A 21,209-nucleotide genomic window follows, 5' to 3' on the forward strand; every position below is an offset into this window, starting at 1 on the left:
TCTAAAAGAAGCAGTAAATATTTTGTGTGGGCAACTGAAGCCATACCCACAAAATGCTTGATTGGTGCACAGAGGTTACTCTGGGGGAGAACTGAATTTTATTTTTAAAATAGAAAGCATAATGAAAAGAACACAAAGATATATATTATCATTAATACAGGTGTTCTTTGCTTTAAGCAAAGAAAATGAACAAGATCAGACATTATAAAACATAAACTGGGCTGGTTATTTGCATTATGTAATAATTGTTCTTCATTTAAGAAAAGCACATAGGCAATGTCAGAAATTATAAGATGTATAAATTGGAGTTATAATTTGGATTATAAAATAAGCGTTCTGTATATAATTCATGGTAGGGTTTCCTTAAATAGTAAGAGCTTATTCTCATGTCACAAGACAGTCCTAGATGTCTACATCTAGAAAAACCTTACTGTTTTTCCAGCCCAGCAGCTTTATTTGCAGATAAGGAAGCTTAAATTGAAGAAAGTAGGGAAAAATCACTAGACCATTCAGGTATGACCTAAGTCAAATCCCTTATGATTATACAGTAGAAGTGACAAATAGAATCAAGGGATTAGATCTGATAGAGTGCCTGAAGAACTATGGATGGAGGTTCATCACATTATACAGGAGGCAGGGATCAAGACCATCCCCAAGAAAAAGAAATGCAAAAAGGCAAAATGGTTGTCTGAGGAGGCCTTACAAATAGCTAAGAAAAGATGAGAAGCTAAAGGCAAAGAAGAAAAGGAAAGATATACCCATCTGAATGCAGAGTTCCAAAGAATAGCAAGGAGAGATATGAAAGCCTTCCTCAGTGATCAATGCAAAGAAATAAGGGAAAACAATAGAATGGAAAAGACTAGAGATCTCTTCAAGGGAACATTTCATACAAAGATGGGCACAATAAAGGACAGAAATAGTATGGACCTAACAGAAGCAGAAGATATTAAGAAAAGGTGACAAGGATAACAGAGAAGATCTATACAAAAAAGATCTTCACAACCCAGGTAATCATGATGGTGTGATCACTCACCTAGAGCCAGACATCCTGGAATGTGAAGTCAAGTGGGCCTTAGGAAGCATCACTATGAACAAAGCTAGTGGAGATGACGGAATTCCAGTAGAGCTATTTCAGATCCTAAAAGATGATGCTGTGAAAGTGCTGCAGTCAATATGCCAGCAGATTTGGAAAACTCAGCAGCGGCCACAGAACTGGAAAAGGTCAGTTTTCATTCCAATCCCAAAGAAAGGAAATGCCAAAGAATGCTCAAACTACCACACAATTGGACTCATCTCACATGCTAGTAAAGTAGAGCTCAAAATTCTCCAAGACAGGCTTCAATAGTACGTGAACCGAGAACTTCCAGATGTTCAAGCTGGATTCAGAAAAGGCAGAGGAACCAGAGATCAAATTGCCAACATCTGTTGGATCATCAAAAAAGCAAGAGAGTTCCAGAAAAACATCTACTTCTGCTTTATTGAACCAAAGCCTTTGACTGTGTGGATCACAATAAACTGTGGAAAATTCTGAAAGAGATGGGAATACCAGACCACCTGACCTGCCTCTTGAGAAATCTGTATGCAGGTCAAGAAAGACAGAACGGGACATGCAACAATAGACTGGTTCCAAATAGGAAAAGGAGAACATCATGGCTGTATATTGTCACCCTGCTTATTTAACTTATATGCAGAGTACATCATGAGAAATGCTGGGCTGGAGGAAGCACAGGCTGGAATCAAGATTTCTGGGAGAAATATCAATAACCTCAGATATGCAGATGACACCACACTTATGGCAGAAAGCGAAGAAGAACTAAAGAGCCTCTTGATGAAAGTGAAAGAGGAAAGTGAAAAAGCTGGCTTAAAACTCAACATTCAGAAAACTAAGATCATGGCATCGGGTTCAATCACTTCATGGCAAATAGATGGGAAAACAATGGATAAAGTGACAGACTTCTTTTGGGGGGCCCCAAAATCACTGCAAATGGTGACTGCAGCCACAAAATTAAAAGACGCTTTCTTGCTCCTTGGAAGAAAAGTTATGACCAACCTAGACAGCATGTTAAAAAGCAGAGACATTACTTTGCCAACAAAGGTCCATCTAGTCAAAGCTATGGTTTTTCCAATAATCATGTGTGGATGTGAGATTTGGACCATAAAGAAAGATGAGTGCCGAAGAATTGATACTTCTGAAATGTGGTGTTGGAGGAGACTCTTCAGAGTCCTTTGGACTGCAAGGAGATCCAACCAGTCCATCCTAAAGGAGATCAGTCCTGAATGTTCATTGGAAGGACCGATGTTGAAGCTGAAACTCCAATCCTTTGGCCACCTGATGTGAAGAACTGAGTCACTGGAAAAGACACTGATGCTGGGAAAGATTGATGGTGGGAGGAGAAGGGGATGACAGAGGATGAGATGGTTGGATAGCATCACCGACTCAATGGACATGAGTTTGAGTAAACTCCCGGAGTTGGCGATGGATAGGGAGGCTTGGTGTGCTCCAGTCCATGGGGTCGCAAAGAGTCGGACACAGCTGAGTTATTGAACTGAACTGAAGTGAAGGAAGCCAAGGCCTATAGAGAATTTCTGAATCTTATTCTCAGGGTCATATAGCTAATGTTTGGCAGAATGGCCCAGGAACCCAATTCCAGGATCCTTGCACTTAATTCTGCTTCTCTAGGCCAAAGACCCCATGATACCTCATTCTTCTAAAAATTGGCTTCCTTTTTACTTTATTTCTTTGTTTTGTTCTCATTTTAAAGCAATGCAGATTCTCAGAAAATTTGCAAATATAAAAATACATCAAAAAAGAAATTGCCACTGCTGTGTTACCATCCAGGAATAATTTCTGGCCCCATGTTGACCTCCGAATCCTTGGAAGAGACACAGCCACCTCCACTGACCTGTGTCCCAGTTCATCCTCAGTGCCCTGGGATCAGGCCCTCAGACCCTTCATCTGGGTGAAACTCCTTCCTCTATGGCCGTTTCTCATCTTCACTCCCCCTTTTCCCTTTGATTGATTTCAGGACATTACTCTTCCCCGTATCCTCCTACCACTTAACGCTGGTCTTTTTCTGTCTCCTTCTGAACTCTTTCTTTTGCCATTCCTTAAGTAATAATGCCCCAGAGAGCTGCATATTTTCACCTCTTTTTACTCTCTGTTCTTCTCCTGGGGTGTTTTACCTCTTCTCCGAGTCAACTATTGCTTACTTGGTGTGGAGAGCCAAAATAAACATGTTGGCCTCCACCCCGCTCCTCTGTGCCACATTCCTCTATTTCCAGCCACTTGTTACTGGACCTTCTTCCTGGAGTGTCTTATAAGCATCTTTGCCTAAAATTATCCAAAAGCAAATTAATTACCCTTCTCTCTTCAACTTGTTACTTTCCCAGTGTATACTCATTAATTGCCAAACATCTATACTGGAAATCCTGAGGTCGTACTTTAACCCCCCTTTACCCCGGTTCATACAAGCCATTGTAACATCCTGCCAACTCTTTCTCAACAGTATCCTTCAAATCTCTCTGCTACTCTGTTACCCCTGCCCCAGGCCAGTCCTTCAGCATCTCTTACCTGGACTGCGGCACTTGCCTTCTCCTCATTTCTCTCCCCGTTTATCCCATCGATTCCTGTTCCACACTGCTGTCAATTCATATTTTCAAAACATAAATCTGGTTTTAAGCCCTTAAAGCTTTCAGCTGCTTATTTCTGCCTCCAGCAGGAATCTCGCATCCACCAGCAGGGTGACAAGACCTTTATGCTGTGTCATTCCTGTTTGCATCGGCTGCCACCCAGCTCACTGCTTACACAGTGACTGCCCTATGGAGACACTCAGTACCAGTTGAATAATAGGTTTCTCTGCATTCAAGAGTGTTCCTTCTCTACCCCATCATCTTATTCCTAGTTCTGTAGAATAAAAATTCTTCATTTTATCAAAGATATAATGGACCACACTTAATTGAGGAATAGTCTGTTCACACGTCTAGGTAGAAGGGACAGTACCCCTATGTGCTTTCATTAAAATTACAGGTAGAGCAAAAGAAAAAAAAGCAGGTCCCCGCTTCGTGCAGATCATCCTGTGGTTCTGACAATTGAACCCAAACAGCGTTCTTGTTCCCTCTTCCTGGAGAGGTCTACTGCAGGTTTTGTGTATGTACATATTTTTTTTAAAGGCAGGAGACCATGTATAATATCACTCAACTGTTATAGTTGGCAGAGTGACTTTTTTAAAATGTATTTAGCTAGCCTGTAAAATAAATTAACTTTGGAAGAATTTTTTTAAAATAATTTCTGATTGGAAAAAAAGACCTTTGGTAGGAAAAAAAATTAAAGACAGTGAAACCACAGTATTTAGAATGCAAACATTGTAAAATGCCATAAAACTCCTGAGGTCTTATTGTGTATTTGTAGTGGATCTATACCATAAATGTAGGTACGGCTGAGGAAAATATGCTCACTTGTTATTAAAAAAAAGATTGGGTCAAGTTTCTTTCCACCTCCAAAAACTAGAGCGAGAGGAGTTTACTACCAAATTGTGCTTTTATTTTCATGAAAATTTCTGCTTGCTGTATATAGTATCTAAAATGAACTTTTAATAGGAAGTGTTGATATTTGAATGAAATGACATACCAGTTGAGTAAACCCTATATATATATATGTATAAACCATTTTATCTTCTTAATATAAGAGACACTGTTGCATTAGAAATACATTTTAGATCCTAGTGTTAGTTGCTCAGTTGTGTCCAACTCTTTGCTACCCCATGGACTGTAGCCCTCCAGGGCCCTCTATCTATGGATTCTCCAGGCAAAAATACTGAAGTAGGTTGCCATTTTCTTCTCCAGGGGATCTTCCCCACCCGGGGATTGAACCCGGTCTGCATTGCAAGCAGATTCTTTACCACTGAGCCACCAGGGAAGCCCTTGGTTCCTAGAACTTGCTACAAACAGGGCCTGGAGAGGAATGGTTTCTACAATTCCTTTTAAATGTTTCCAGACACTTTACATGTCACTGCAGATGTGGTTTTATTCTCAAGGTCATCCTCACTGGGCCCCGCCGTGCACATGTTCCGGTGTTGTGCTGGGGCTGCGCTGACGTCGCCCCCTTGCCCTTCTGTGTTGCTGGCTGCACCTCACCCATATGTGTGTGTCTCGGTTTTCTTTCTCCATGGCACTTTATTCTGCTTTCAGGAGTCTCTTTTTTTTACCCAGATCTGCCTCTTTTCTTCTCCTGACTTCTCCAGTTTCTAGTAATATCTCCATCAGTGAACCTTAGTCAGTCAGTCAGTTTAGTCGCTCAGTCGTGTCCGACCCTTTGCGACCCCATGAATCGCAGCATGCCAGGCCTCCCTGTCCATCACCAACTCCTGGAGTTTACTCAAACTCATGCCTATTGAGTCGGTGATGCCATCTAGCCATCTCATCCTCTGTCATCCCCTTCTCCTCCTGCCCCCAATCACTCCCAGCATCAGGGTCTTTTCCAATGAGTCAACTCTTCGCATGAGGTGGCCAAAGTACTGGAGTTTCAGCTTCAGCATCAGTCCTTCCAATGAACACCCAGGACTGATCTCCTTTAGGATGGACTGGTTGGATCTCCTTGCAGTCCAAGGGACTCTCAGGAGTCTTCTCCAACACCACAGTTCAAAAGCATCAATTTTTTGGCGCTCAGCTTTCTTCACAGTCCAACTCTCATATCCATACATGAGCACTGGAAAAACCATAGCCTTGACTAGACGGACCTTTGTTGGCAAAGCCTTTGTAAGAAATAATATTTATTTATTTGGCTGTGCCACGTCTCAATTGTGGCATGTGGATGTTAGATTTTTACTGTAGCATGCAAGATTTTTAGTTGTGGCATGTGGGGTCTAGTTCCCAAACCAGGGATCTAACCCAGGCTCCCTGCATCAGAAGCATGAAGTCTTAGCTACTGGACTACCAGGGAAGCCCCTCCATCCATGAGACTTTCTCTTCTCACCCTCGCCCCAGCCTGCTTCTCTCCCAGGCTTGTTCCTCCCAGTATCTTCTAACTTCTTCATCACTAAAAAAGCAAAACCAAAAATCCTCTGTTCCACCTGGCAAGTCCCTGAGGCGCTTCTCTTCCAGTAGAGATTGGCGTTGTCCTCTGCCTTAGCACCCGAGTGATGAACACACCTATCCTTATTCACATGTTCATGTGTCCCTGCCTGTTCTCAGGCCCCTCTGTGACTCCGTCCACAGACCACCACTCCCGTGCCTGCTCTACCCCCACAGACCTAAGGACAGTTGTACTTTTATTCCTCCTCACCTGTCACATCTTAGTTTCTGAACAAATTTTTTAAAGTTTATTTTTCAAGGACTTGATTTGAAAACGTCAGCTCCTCTAGGCAGCCTTCCAGGATAGCCTTGCCCCCAGTTCTCTGCAGTGTGGCTTACATGCCCAGCACTTGCTTGCACTGTCACGGCCTGAGTCCCCACCTGATTGACCTCTTTAAGGATGGCAACTGTGTGGAAGAATCTGCTTCGAAAGTATTTTTGCTCTTGTACTTCATTTCTTAACCTTTATTTTTTATTTCTTCCATGTCTTTTACTATCTGAAGTTACCCCCTTTCTACACTCTTCCTTTTTATTTGCATGCCTTTGTGTTTGGCCCATTCCTATTGTCAGTGCCTGTTTTTTGAAACTTACCAATGGCTTTCTTCTAAATTCCACTTGAAACACACACACACTTATTTTCCAAGTCTTTGAATGAGAAAACTAGGGGTGGGAAATGAATTTCTAAGTTCTCTTTTACTCTTGGACTATTACATTAGAATTCTTTTTCTCATAGAAGTATGAGTTGGTATAAAACAGTGCCTGTGATGATTTTAATATAAAGAGAATAAAAGCTTTCCAAATAATTCTGTTGAAAAGCAGTTTGCTGAACTGTCACAGACTTTTATAAATGGATGTCTTTTTCAGGATTAGGGGGCATTGTTTACTCACGCATACTTGTAATGTGACTCTTCGTTTGCTGTCATCATCCTGTCTCAGAGGGGCATGGAGGGGATTGGCATCTAAAGGCCTTCAGAACGTATTGCAAATGGAATATCCGCTGTAACCAAGGAAATGTTCCAGATCTCCTCACCCCAGCAACAAACCTAAGGTTAGGCATATTTAGGGAAAGACTAAAGCAGGAAAAGTCCTATAAGTGAACAGCCATGTTCTCTTTCTGATGAAACAGGAGAGCTTCTAGAAAGGGCAATTCACCAGTGGTACCTACTGCTCAAACTCGCTCCTTCCTATCCAGAGTAACAGAAGACCGTCACACTGTACATGGGCTTAACACTGAACTCCATGCCAGCAGGAATTAGCTGCTGCCCCCTGGGCAAAGGCAAAGCAAAATAAACTCATGTTTATTGAGATGCTAGGAAGCTGAGCCCCACAGAAGAGGTTTGGGGAGGCATTAGGCACAGGGCGTTGGACCCAAGCTAAATGCTCTCCTCCAGAAAATGAAGATGCTATTTAATCTGTGCTGTTTATCTCATGGAGAGTTAAATACTTTGCGCATTGCATGAAAAGACATTTGTAATCATTTCTTCAAAAAAAAAAAAAGCACCCAAGTAGGAAGGTCCAAAACCTCATTTTTTATTACCAGCCACACCCCCAGGATTAAAACACATACATTGCTTTTTATACACAGATGTTAAGCCAGCCTCTTAATACATATTGAAAAATCGAATATGAAAAATACTGGAGGTGAAGTAATATATTTCCTAGAAGTCTATGGCATGAGATATGAAGTATGGCTAACATTATTAATAAAATCTTTAAGAAAAATAGAATCAATTCTTTTCTGAGCATGACACCTTCTACATCATTTGATTTGATCTTTCAAAATTATTTTGTGATAGAAAAATTCCTCCCCTGGCAGCAGTGATGTAAACTCTCAGAGTTGTTTTATTTTTTTTTAAAGAAATAATATTACATGTGTTTATTGATCAGATTGTTGCCCTGGTGGAAAAATGCTCTAGGAAGTTAATTATTTAAAGGTTAAGAAGATTAGGGAAATTGTAGCTTTTCACAGAATGACCTTTATGGACCAGTTTTTGTTTTCTTTTTTTTTTTTAAGGAATTTGCATCTCTTTCCAAACTCGGATGAGGGCCTGACTAATCCTCAATTTCAGCTGTGTAAACAGTGAACTTTCAAACTGCTTGGAAAGAAAATAAGAGCAGAACTTGTAATAGCCAATGTAAAACCTGAATAATACAGTGATATTGATTATTTCTCTTATGCAATCACCTTAGAGTTTCCTTCCAAAGAAAAAAGAAATTTTATTTCTGTGAATGTAAAGAACATGGTAGAAATAGTGTTTAAGTGTATATAAAGTTTGTGACTCAGAAGCCTGTGGCCTCTAATTACCTATGAATACAGCAGGCTTCATTGAGGTGTTACTGTACAGTATTCCATCTTGTCATGGAAACCACAACTTTGTACAAAGAGAAAAACAATTATTGAGCACTCTTTTAACAGACTGTTAACTTGATTGGCAAAGCTCTAGTTCTGTTGCTAAGTTGATTTATATTTCTAAAGGCATTCATTCATTAATAAGTAGTTGCATTTTAAGGCAAATTGAATACAATGAGTGGAATTGTTCATAGTAATAGGCTGCCAGCTTATTTGCACATCTTGGGAGAAAGTTTATAAAATTTTTATAGGGTTCATGATTGATTTAATATTAATTAAAAATACCCTTAATTGTCCCCAGTGACAATGGAAGAGCTTGGGGCCCCTCTTGAAGAGGATGAAATGGTGGTGGTGATCCATTCCCCGAGATCCGGCAAAGTACTCTGTCCCCAGCACTCGAAAACAGCTAGTTGACACAGGGGATGTGACAGGTTTTATCCAATTTCACATACAAAGAAATGATTTAAAACCACTTCATAAACTGCATAGGAATCAGCATTTCAGTTTTTTCCTGGATACTAATTCTAGGTTTGAATATGATATCAGCTATTAAGACTCAAAGTAAAGTCCAAGCTGAATTCTGTCAAACATAGAATAACCTGAGAATTAGCTGGAGTCAAGGGTGAGAGGGATCCTTTACCTTCTCATTGATATTCTGCATTCTGGGAGTAATATACACGTTGAAGCTTTGTTTGCTGTTTTGCTTGTTTTTACTGCCATAAGGGAAAAGGAAGGGTAGTAACTCTTCTGATAGAATTTTATGAAGTTACACGTCAAGGACACCTTTGTTATGTGATGTATTCATCAGGTTTCTGCAGTCAGTTGACCCTGCCAAAGTAAATATATAGGGAACTGTTATGAAAATAAATCATTAAACTTTCCTAATGGTATAATGATCTATCAACTTTTTAAAAAATGTAAGTATTGAGTTTAAAGTCTTACCCTCACTGGCAAGTGCTATGCCTTTGTTCCTATAGTTTCTTTGTGTTAAGAATCTGTAGATAGCATTTCTAATGAAAATATTTCATTGGTATTAATCTAAGTAATTGTGATGGCAATTGTTATCGTTGAGTTGCTCAGTCGTGTCCGACTCTTTGCGACACAAGGGATTACAGCACACCAGGTTTCCCCGTCCTTCACTGTCTCTCAGAGTTTGCTCAAACTCATGTCCATTGAGTCCATGATGCCATCCAACCATCTCATCCTCTGTCACTCCCTTCTCCTCCTGCCTTCAATCTTTCCCAGCATCAGGGTCTTTTGCAATGAGTCGGCTCTTCGCATCAGGTGGTCAAAGTATTGGAGCTTCAGCTTCAGTCCTTCCAATGAATATTCAGGGTTGATTTCCTTTAGGATTGACTGTTTTGATCTCCTTGCTGCCTGAGGGACCCTCAGGGGTCGTCTTTAGCACCACAGTTCAAAATTATCAATTCTTCAAGGCTCAGCCTTCTTTATGGCCCAACTCTCACATCAGTACTTGACTACTGGAAAAACCATAGCTTTGACTAGACAGACCTTTGTCAACAAAGTGATGTCTCCACTTTTTAATATGCTGTCTAGGTGTGTCACAGCTTTTCTTCTAAGGAGCAAGCGTGTTTTAACTTCATGTCTGCAGTCACCATCTGCAGTGAATTTGGAGCCCCCCAAAATAAAATCTGTCACTGTTTCCATTTTTCCCCCATCAATTTGCCATGAAATGATGGGACTGGATGCCATGATCTCTATTTTTTTGAATGTTGAGTTTTAAGCCAGCTTTTTCACTGTCCTCTTTCACCTTCATCAAAAGGCTCTTTAGTTCTTCTTTACTTTGTGCCATTAGGATGGAGTCATCTGCATATCTCAGGTTATGCAGATTGGTATTTCTCCCAGCAATCATGATTACAGCAACTTTTTATTTGACATAGCATAAAACTGAAACTTAATAAATTCTAACTGGATCAGGCAGTAATTTGAACTGTATAGCCTTTCCTAGGTAATAGATTTTTTAAATCGTTTTTAAAAGCACAAACTTGCTCATAGATTTCAAATCTGATGGGAGTAAGTCATTAGTATTGTCTGAAACTAGGTGGAGTTGTTGTTTTTTTTTTTTTTTTGGCCGAACTGTGCAGCTTGTTGAATCTTACCTTAGTTCCCTGACCAGGTATTGAACCTGTGCCCTCATCAGTGAAAAGTGCAGAGTCCTCACCACTGGACCACAAGGGAATTCACTGGAGGTCTTTATCATTTGTGTTCTATCATTTCACCTTGTTTTTAGACAGAAAGTTAAATGGACTCTGTTGGAATATATATTCTTTAGGACACACTTGCACTGGGACTAGAACCTGGTCTTGAAATGCTCTCCTGAGGCTTAGCTGGCTATTACTGTTTCATTCAAAGTCATGCAGTTGCAGCAATTTGAGTAGTTAGATTATTTTGTAGACTCAGGTTACTGCAGTGTTTTTCTGGTTGTCTTCCTCTGCTTTGCACTGTTCAGGAAGATTTGGGGGAGCATGGTTAACTCAATAACTATCTAAGGGTTAAATATTATGAGTGGCCTCACATCTCTGGTTCAGTGTCAGGGAAAATGTTCATTGATTTAAGTAGGTGTTATAGCTCAGTAAAGAATGGCCCTATGTTTGGCAAGAAAGCAGATATGGAAACTGTACTCACAGCCAAATTCACATGAATGTAGTAATTGGTTAACGTCAAAGGAAATGATTTTGACAGATTTACACGTTGGGGTGGGTTAGAAATCCACGAAAATTCAGGATTCAAGTGCATTTTTATCTTGAAGTGGAAGAATCTGATACAGAATAGAAAGCAGCCTTCTGTAAATAAAGTGCCATTGGCACATCCAGTCCATTGTGTTTCGATTCCATTGCAATGCAGGTAGATTTGATGCATCCTGTCAACGCTCTTTTCTGCTTTCTCTTTAGATTCAGAAGTAGATCAGCCCAGAGAAGAGAAGAAAGAATGCTACTATAATCTAAACGACGCCAGTCTTTGTGACAACGTGCTGGCTCCCAATGTCACCAAGCAGGAGTGCTGCTGCACCTCTGGTGCTGGGTGGGGCGATAACTGTGAGATTTTCCCCTGCCCGGTCCTGGGCACTGGTAAGAATTGGCTGAGTGCTGGGTTCACACTGGTATTTGTTGGGTGCTGCTCATGGGTCTAGGAATGTTCTCATTTGGGTTACTGAAGCCTCAAAGCGCTGACATCTGCTGGTACCTGCTGTAGTCAGATTGAGGTAAGATACCTTCTATTGGGTTTCTAGAAGGACAGGGTTTCTAGAACCAAACCCTGTCCCGCCTCAATATAAATTCTTGAACGTCTGTTTATCACAGAATATGCTGTTATGGTGACATTCCATATGATATTTTGTCAGAAAGATAATTCAGTTTTATTCCATTTTTAATGTAAAAGCAATGATTTTTTTCTAACACTGACACAGCGTTGTTCCTAATTAGAGCTTGTATATTTAAGTCAAGATTTTTCTTGTTGGATTCTTATTAAAAATTTAAAATATTAGTGCTCAAGTCGCTTCAGTCGTATCTGACTCTGTGTGACCCTATGGACTGTAGCCCAGCAGGCTCCTCTGTCCATGGGATTCTCCAGGCAAGAATACTGGAGTGGGTTGCCATGCCCTCCTCCAGGTAAAATACTAGAGACCATAGTAATGGTGAAATAAGTCATAACACTCAAGCACTTATAAGTAAAACATGGATAAATAACATGAGTGAACTATCAAGTATTTTTAAAATTATAAGTAAACTTATGAAGTCATTAGGTTTATTTGCACCTACTTTGTAATTCTGAGATTGTACTGAATTTATTTGTCTGAATTAGATGGCAAGGTTTACCTTTAAGTTACTGAGTTTGAGAAAGCAAAACTGAATTGAAAACATACTCATGGGGAAAAAAAAAGTCATGGAAGATGTTTTTTTTTTCTTTTCCCCAACTTTTTTTTTCCTTGTCTCTTCTGAAATCAGCTGAATTCACTGAAATGTGTCCTAGAGGGAAAGGTTTTGTCCCCTCGGAAGAATCCTCTTACGGTGTTGATGGTGAGAACTATAAAGGTCAGTTTCAAGCAGAAACTAGTTTGCAATGAGTGTTCATATCTGCCATTCAAGTAGAAGTATGGCTTGTGTTCGAATTCTACGCAGTAATCTCTAGGTAGAACTGTGGCTTGGGAATTAGAACATGTAAGACTGTATGACGGTGGGACTTCACTTAAGATTCTGAGTTTCCACCTCTGAAATGATGTTTCAAAGGCTGTCATGAGGATAAAATAAGGTAACATATGTAAAAGTACTTAATACAAAATTCTGTACTTTAATAGATTTATTCTTTTATTCCTGGACAATATTAAAAATCGTACATTAGGACCAATATAAATTTGATCATTATGTTGGCCTTTAATGGTTATCAACAAAGCAAAGATTTTTGCTTTTTTAGAAAGCATCCTACTTTGCTAAGACTTTTTACTAATGGCCATAGATTAGTGACAAGGAATGGAAAAGAAGAAAGCGAAAGTCGATGTGCTTTATACATTTCATGTTATTAGCCTGTAATTCTAAAATAAATTCCAGATTTTTTACTTTGGTGAAATTTAAACTACACATATGAGTATTTCCTTATAAACCACTCACTTTAACATCTCAGTGATAGAGATATTATGACCATTTTCCCCCATAGATGCAGATGAATGCCTACTTTTTGGACAAGAGATCTGCAAAAATGGTTTCTGTATGAACACTCAGCCTGGTTATGAATGCTACTGTAAGCAAGGGACATACTATGATCCTGTCAAATTGCAGTGCTTTGGTAAGTTTTAAGAGGATATTTTGTGATGTGCTGTGAAAATAGATGGGGAAAAAATAGTACTGTTGTGTATAAAAAGTTTCTTAGAATCTAAATCTCATGTTGAAAAGATCTGTAAATGTTTTATGCATCTTCTTCTTGAGCAATATTTAAGAAAATAAAAATCCTTCAAACTACTGTTTGAATAGATTTTGAAGAGTTAATATTCAGTGTGGAATTATAATTCAGGTCACTGGTATAACTGAAATGTTCTTTTGGTCTGGGGAGCCTCCTGTTTCATCACTCATACCATACACTGAAAGTCATTTTTAAATACGGACCCAGACTTTAATGCCTAAGCAGAAAACCATATATGCTATGCAGAAAAACATAGCAAAAGGAAATAATTTTAAAACTGTCATAAAAAGGCATTTTATCTTAAATTTCTAAGTATATCCTGTTCTTAAATGTTTTCTTTCCTTATTTAATGTCAGCAGCTGTAGGGCAATGTTATTTTTCCAATCAATACAGCTTAACATTTTTATAGTCAGAGCTGTTCTCTTTTGGATGATGATGTGAAGCTAATTAAAATGTGGCAGACCTTGAAATCTGGACTAAATTTAGCGGTGTATTAAGTTTGGTTAAGTGTATGAGGTGCAACTGATTGCTGATTTTCTTTCATTTCTTTTTCTCTTAAGATATAGATGAGTGTCAAGACCCCAGCAGTTGCATTGATGGCCAGTGCATTAATACAGAAGGCTCTTATAACTGCTTCTGTACCCACCCAATGGTCCTGGATGCTTCGGAAAAAAGATGTATCCGACCAACTGAATCACATGGTATGTTTGGATGTGAGAAGCAAGTCTGTGTCCAAATAAATGTCATAAGGTTTTCCTTTTGACTGAAATGTGAGCTGTCGGAAAATAGAAAAACGGATTCCTTGGGTATTTTGAAAAAATTAAAATGAGATGCTAAGAGAAAGAATAAGTTTCATATCATCAATATGCAGATTTAACACCCTGCACTTACTGATTTAATGGACAACAGGACAAGGAGTGACTGAGCAGATGGCAGAGCTCCTCCATACCTGAGGGTTGATCATATTTAACCCTCGAAGGCAACTGAGGAAGATGTAAGTTGAAGGGAAAATAATTAGGTTTGCTTGACTGGATAGAGGACACAGATGAGGCTGGGCAGAGCAGAGGGCGGAATTCATCAGTGGTGGAGGGCTCTGCAGTCCATTGGTAGGAGTCCCTGTTCATCCCTGAAAAGGTGGTGTGCTCCTAATAATTAACTTAATTGGTCAGTGTATCAGCACATTCAGGAGACTGCTTTGGTTGAAATCTATTGAAAAGTAGAAAGGTTAAAATTAAGAACCCTAGGATGAAGTGTTACTAGTTCAGGGCTTTGACAGATGAAATGGATGAAAAAGGCTGAATCCACAAAATTTTGTGCAGAAGGAAAAGGTAGGATTTGACAGAAGAGTAAATGTGAAAAATCAGATATTGCAAGAATAAGAAGTCCATCAGGATTATGAAGTACAGGCAAGATCATGGAGGGTTTTACATAATGTGGAAGCTACAGAGGGAAGGATTTAATTGGAACATGATGGGCAGGTTGAATTTCAGCGGATGGAATGACACCCAGTTGGAGATGACAGAGGTTTGATCCATGGAAAGACCAGGCTGGCTTCAGATTTCTACTTGGAAGTCACGCTTAGAAATCGGGATGGAAACTTTGAGACTCGCTGGCTTCTACCACAGTGTCTATGAAATAGGAATAGCAGTGCAATTGTCGTGGAACCGTGTCTTCCCTTTCAGAGCAAATTGAAGAAACCGATGTCTACCAGGATCTGTGCTGGGAACATCTGAGTGACGAGTATGTATGTAGCCGGCCTCTTGTCGGCAAGCAGACGACGTACACGGAGTGCTGCTGCCTATACGGGGAGGCCTGGGGTATGCAGTGCGCCCTCTGCCCCGTGAAAGACTCAGGTGAGCCCCGGCCAAGTCCTTCTGCTGGAGGTGTTTGTGACCCGGTTCTGCTCACCTCCTGTGGAAGCTGATAATTCTCTTTTACTTAAATATCTTCACCTTCACTCCTGATCTCTTCCTTTCATCAGAGAGGTATGTGTGCATGCATGTGTACGTGTGTGTGCGCGCGCGCGCATTACGAGAGCAGGTTACATAACATCTGACTCCTGGTTTGCCTCCAATCCAGACATTGTCATTAATTTTTGAAACCCTCATTTTATTTCCCTCCAAAGAATGATAAATGACCCAAAGAAACATAATGCATCTTAGCAGTTGGTGGCATAGGTCTTGAGAATTTCTATTTCCTGATACTTCTTTTCTTCCTACAGTCCTTCTCACTTCTGATAGTTTCTGCTTAGAGCAAAAAGTATCAGGGACTAGACACTCTCCATAGGCCAAAGCTCAAGTTTTTATGTCAACCTCTTTGTGGAATAGAAGGGTTCCCCCCCTCCACAGAAGGGCTAGAACCATGAAGGAAACGAGTATGAAGTAAGTGAAATGTGTTTGAACAAATCTTCTTGACTTTGAAGTTGTAGTGTGTGCATGCCAAGTCGCTCCAGTTGTGTCTGACTCTTTGCAACCCCATGGACTGTAGCCCGCCAGGCTCCTCTGTCCATGGGATTCTTCAGGCAAGAACACTGAAGTGGGTTGCTATGCCCTCTTCCAAGGCACCTTCCAGCGCCAAGGGTCAAACCCATGTCTCCTGTGGCTGCTGCGCGGCAGGCACATTCTCTACTGCTGAGCCACTGGCGAAGCCCTTCAAGGTTTAAACCTGGGGTCAAACCGAAAAAGTGGGATCAGCGAAGCTCTCAGTCTGCTGCCTTCTCTTCATCCGGGAGGAGGGCTTGAAGGTACCAGCTCTGGGCTCCAGGCTGGGCTGCTTGGTGACTGTCGGGGTCTGTGCTGATCGCCTATTTCTCTTCTTACCACTGCAGCTACTTATCGCCTGTTAAGACTTGAAAGTCTTCGGTATAGCATTTTTGTCTTTGACTATAGAATTGGTTGTTAAAGCTAGAAAAATTCTGTGTAGGTATAAAGTGCAGGAGTTCATCATGAACAAATTCTCAGAATGGCAAAGAGGGAAAGAATTGCTTGGAAAAAGGAAATGCTCTAATTTGTAGTTAGTTAGAATGTAATTTTCCAATCATTTAATAAATTAGCATTTTAGCTTGGAAATAACCTAAAACCAAGGTAGCATAAAAAGAAAGTAATTTGAAATGCCATAAAAGGAAAAGGAAAAGGAATAGCAAAGGGGGAAGAACAAACACATAAAGGTAGAGATGGTAATGCTAGTAGCCCAGAAACGGAAAGAGGGTGGGTTCTGGGGCCAGAAAATGTGGGTCTGGAATTCAGAGCTGCCCATGGCAGTGGCATGAACTGGGGAAATAGAACCTCACCCAGTGCAGCTCATTTATAAAGTGAAGGCATCAATCTTGTTATGTTGTTGTGAGAACTGGGAGGATTTAGGTGGAGCAGGGTAACCAGGAGTGTGGCAGATTATTAGCATCACTGTTGCCTCTGTTCCTGGCAGATGCCATGAGGAGAGGAAGATGAAATCTGAGGAAGTGAATATAAGCTATATGACTTGAGTCATCTTCTTATGATGCTTGGATAGCTCAGATCTTTCAAGTATACTTAGGCAGTGTTTTTATTGTTTACTTAAATATATATATATATATATATACACACACTTCTAAAAAATTACGAAGTTATGTCCCCTTCCACCTACCCCATCACAACTGACTCTACTCCTTGAAAATGTTCACTGTTTTTCTTAAATTGAAGTACAGTGTTGATGTATCATAGAAGTTACAAGTGTACAATATAATGATGCACAATTTTTAAAAGTTATACTCCATTTATAGTTATTGTGAAAAACTGGCCATACTCTCCATGTTGTACAGTATATGCTTATCGCTTATTTTATACCTCATAGCTTGTACCTCTGAAGGTATTCACTATTAACAGTTGGCTTTGTCATCATCCAAATCTTTAATTCTATATATTGATTATTGCTATATTTTAAGTTTTATATTAGTTATTATACATTTATATTTATAAGAATATTTATAAATTTATAAATATTATATTTAAGATATATTTAAAAGAATATTTAGAGAATATATTTAAGATAATATTTATATTTAAGATAATATATATTTATATTTAAGAGAATATTTATATTTAAGAGTATTTAAAGCTGAAATCTGTGTCATTGATTTTAGGCACATGTTTTTTGGTTTACTCTTCAGCATCTCTGAAATTGGAGGTATTGTATAACTGGCATCTATTAATGGCTACAAGCTGTTTTTTCACATCTTAATGTCTATTATTTCAGGATGTATTTTACAGCGTAGGGTGTCATAGAACTGGTGAAAGATGGTAACTTTTAAATGGATATGCAAGCTTTGTTTTATGCACGTGCAGGCATCTGTTCAGTTCAGTTCAGTCGCTCAGTCATGCCCAACTCTGCGACCCCATGGACTGAAGCATGCCAGGCTTCCCTGTACATCACCAGCTCCCAGAGCTTGCTCCAACTCATGTCCTTTGAGTCGGTGATGCCGTCCAACCATCTAAACCTCTGTTGTCCCTTTCTCCTCCTGCCTTCAATCTTTCCCAGCATCAGGGACTTTTCCAATGTTCTTCACATCAGGTGGCCAAACTATTGGAGCTTCAGCATCAGTCCTTCCAATGAATATTCAGGACTGATTTCGTTTAGGACTGACTGATTTGATCTCCTTGTAGTCCAAGGGACTCACAAGAGTCTTCTCCAACACCACAGTTCAAAAGCATCAGTTCTTTGCTGCTCAGCTTTCTTTATGGTCCAACTCTCACATCCATACATGACTACTGGAAAAACCATAGTTTCGACTAGATGGGCCTTTGTTGGCAAAATAATGTCTCTGCTTTTTATTTTATTTTATGTCTGTGCTTTTTAATATGCTATCTAGGTTGGTCAAAGCTTTTCTTCCAAGGAGCAAGCATCTTTTAATTTCACTGCAGTCACCATCTGCAGTGATTTTGGAGCCCAGGAAAATAAAGTCTGTCACTGTTTCCACTGTTTCCCCATCTATTTGCCATGAAGTGATGGGACCAGATGCCACGATCTTAGTTTTCTGAATGTTGAGCTTTAAGCCAACTTTTTCACTCTCCTCTTTCACTTTCATCAAGAGGCTCTTCAGTTCCTCTTCAGTTTCTGCTGTAAGGGTGGTGTCATCTGTGTATCTGAGGTTGTTAATAGTTCTCCTGGCAATCTTGATTCCAGCCTGTGCTTCATTCAGCATGGCATTTCATATGATGTACTCTGCATATAAGTTAAATAAGCACAGTGACAATATACAGCGTGATGTACTCCTTTCCCAATTTGGAACCAGTCTGTGGTTCCATGTCCAGTTCTAACTGTTGCTTCTTGACCTGCATACGGATTTCTCAGGAGGCAGATCAGGTGGTCTGGTGTTCCCATCTCTTGAAGAATTTTCCACAGTTTGTTGTGATCCACACAGTCAAAGGCTTTGGCGTTGTCAATAAAGCAGAAGTAGATGTTTTTCTGGAATTCTCTTGCTTTTTTGATGATCTAACGGATGTTGGCAATCTGTACAGGCGTATCTTGGAGATATTATGGATTCAGTTCCAGACCACCACAATAAAATGAATATTGCAATAAAGCAAGTCACCTGAACTTTCTGGTTTCCCAGAGCACATAAAACTTAAGTTTACATTGTAAAGTATTTATGTCTATTAAGTGTACGGTAGCATTATGTCTAAAAAAAAAGTACATGCCTTAATTAAAAACACTGTATTGCTAGGACATGCTAACCGTCATCTAAGCCTTCAGCAAGTTATCTTTTTGCCGGTTGAGGGTCTTGCCTTGATACTGATGATCGCTGACTGGTTAGGGGATAGTTGCTGGAGATGGGGGTGACTGGCAATTTCTTAAAGAAGACAACAGTGGAATTTGCCATCTCAACTGATTCTTTCTTTACAAATGATTTCTTTGAGATGCAATGCTGTTTAATGGCATTTTACCTAATGTTGAACTTACTTCAAAATTCAAGTCAATCCTGTCATACCCTCCTGCTGCTTTCTCAGCTAGTTTTACGTGATATTCCAAGTCCTTCGTCTCAACATTCAGTTAAGTTTGCTGTCTCATATGGGTGGCGTTTGTGGCAGCCAACAGCAATTACAATGGTAACATTGAAGACCAGTCTAATAAATACCATAAATAATAATGTTTGAAATAATGTGAGAATTTCCAAAACGTGACATGGATAGGAAATGAGCAAATGCTGTTGGAAATATGGTGCCAAGAGACTTGCTTGATGCAAGGTTGCCACAAACCTACCATTTGTTAAAAAATAAAGCAAAAACACAGTAAAGCAAAGCATATTTAAACAAGGTATGCCTGTACCATGGTTTATTTAATCACCTCCGGCACTGGACATTTGGACTGTCTTCCCCCACCCTTGTCCTGCCCCAATCTTGATTTTCCTCTTAAAACCAATGCTGCAGTGAACCTTCATGTATGTATCTTATATGTAGCTTTGGAAGTATCTCGATAAGAAAATTCCTACAAATGAAAATACTAGGTCAAGAAGTATGTGACCTTTAAATTTACTTTTTACTCTCCAAAAATACAAATTTACGCTTTCTCCAATGACAGTATTTGAAATGCCTTTTTCATCATACCATTTTAGCACCAATAACTTTTAAAGACTAGTCATCTTTAAAATTGTTATAATATGATCAAGAAGGGTATCTTATATGCGTCCCCCTTATTTCTAGGGAATTTGAGCATCTTTTCCTTGTTTATAGATGATTTATTATTTCTTTGTTAGTGAATTATTACATCCTTCAACCATTTCTTTGATCGGACTTTGCGTTTTTTCTTACTGATTTGTAGGAGCATTGTTGCATATTCTATTTACAACCCCAACATTTGGGTTCTGGCATGCTTCCTGTTATGGAAACTCCTTTATGAAAGGTTCTGCACGTATTTTCATTTTATTCTGTCCCTGTCCTGATCCTGTGATATTTAAGTATTTGCTGCATGTAAATCTGATGAGGTAGTGCCTTTGCAAATCAAATCTAAGTTTAAGTTAGATTTGACTATTCAAGTTATTTTGGTGTTAGAAATTAATTTTGAAATATTACATCAAGTTTTAAACATGCATTTCTTTTTGGCTGCGTTGGGTTTTCATTGCTGCATGTGGGCTTTCCCTAGTTGCGGTGCTCGGGCTTTGGTAGTTGGGCTCAAGGGCTCTCTAGAGCTTGGGCTCAGTAGTTGTTGCGCACAGACTTAGTTGCTGTGAGGCATGTGGGGTCTTCTAGACCGGAGATGGAACTCATGTCCCCTGCATTGGCAGGCAGATTCTGAACCACTGGACCACCAGGTGAGTCCCTCATCAGTTACTTTTAACTGCTGCTGCTGCTGCTAAGTCGCTTCAGTCGTGTCCGGCTCTGTGCGACCCCATAGACGGCAGCCCACCAGGCTCCCCCGTCCCTGGGATTCTCCAGGCGAGGACACTGGAGTGGGTTGCCATTTCCTTCTCCAGTGCATGAAAGTGAGAAGTGAAGGTGAAGTCGCCCAGTTGTGTCCGACTCTTAGCGACCCCGTGGACTGCAGCCCACCAGGTTCCTCCGTCCATGGGATTTTCCAGGCAAGAGTACTGGAGTGGGGTGCCATTGCCTTCTCTGACTTTCAACTGAGATTTTACAAAACAAAATTTTAAGTGTAAATTCAAACAAATCATGTGAACAAACACATACTGTGTAATATTTTTTTAGGAAAGTATGTGGTATGAAGAAATAGTGGTACCACATGCCAAATTAAAAAAGTTTAGCATCACTGCTGTACTCCTCCTAACTTAAACACACATAGTACTGATGATAAATTTGCCAAAAAGAATCTCTATACTTAGTCAACTCCTCAAAATCAGTGATTTTAACTCTTTATTTTTAAAAAATGATAGTCTTTTGTCAGTTGA

General features: G+C 39.8%; 1 protein-coding gene across 14 annotated transcripts in view; it reads left to right on the forward strand.

The window, feature by feature from the left end:
* The window catches only part of LTBP1 (latent transforming growth factor beta binding protein 1), a 443,172-nt gene that overhangs the window by 388,812 nt on the left and 33,151 nt on the right, over positions 1-21,209 (forward strand). For all 14 annotated transcript variants that reach the window (XM_043468289.1, XM_043468293.1, XM_043468292.1 and 11 more), the window contains 5 exons: positions 11,332-11,508; positions 12,385-12,471; positions 13,091-13,219; positions 13,894-14,034; positions 15,016-15,186. In XM_043468289.1, coding sequence (XP_043324224.1) covers positions 11,332-11,508; positions 12,385-12,471; positions 13,091-13,219; positions 13,894-14,034; positions 15,016-15,186 — 705 coding nt within the window. The remainder of the gene's footprint in view (positions 1-11,331; positions 11,509-12,384; positions 12,472-13,090; positions 13,220-13,893; positions 14,035-15,015; positions 15,187-21,209) is intronic.

The sequence above is a fragment of the Cervus canadensis genome, chromosome 5 (genome assembly GCF_019320065.1).
Source record: "Cervus canadensis isolate Bull #8, Minnesota chromosome 5, ASM1932006v1, whole genome shotgun sequence".
Taxonomy (NCBI): Eukaryota; Metazoa; Chordata; class Mammalia; order Artiodactyla; family Cervidae; genus Cervus; species Cervus canadensis.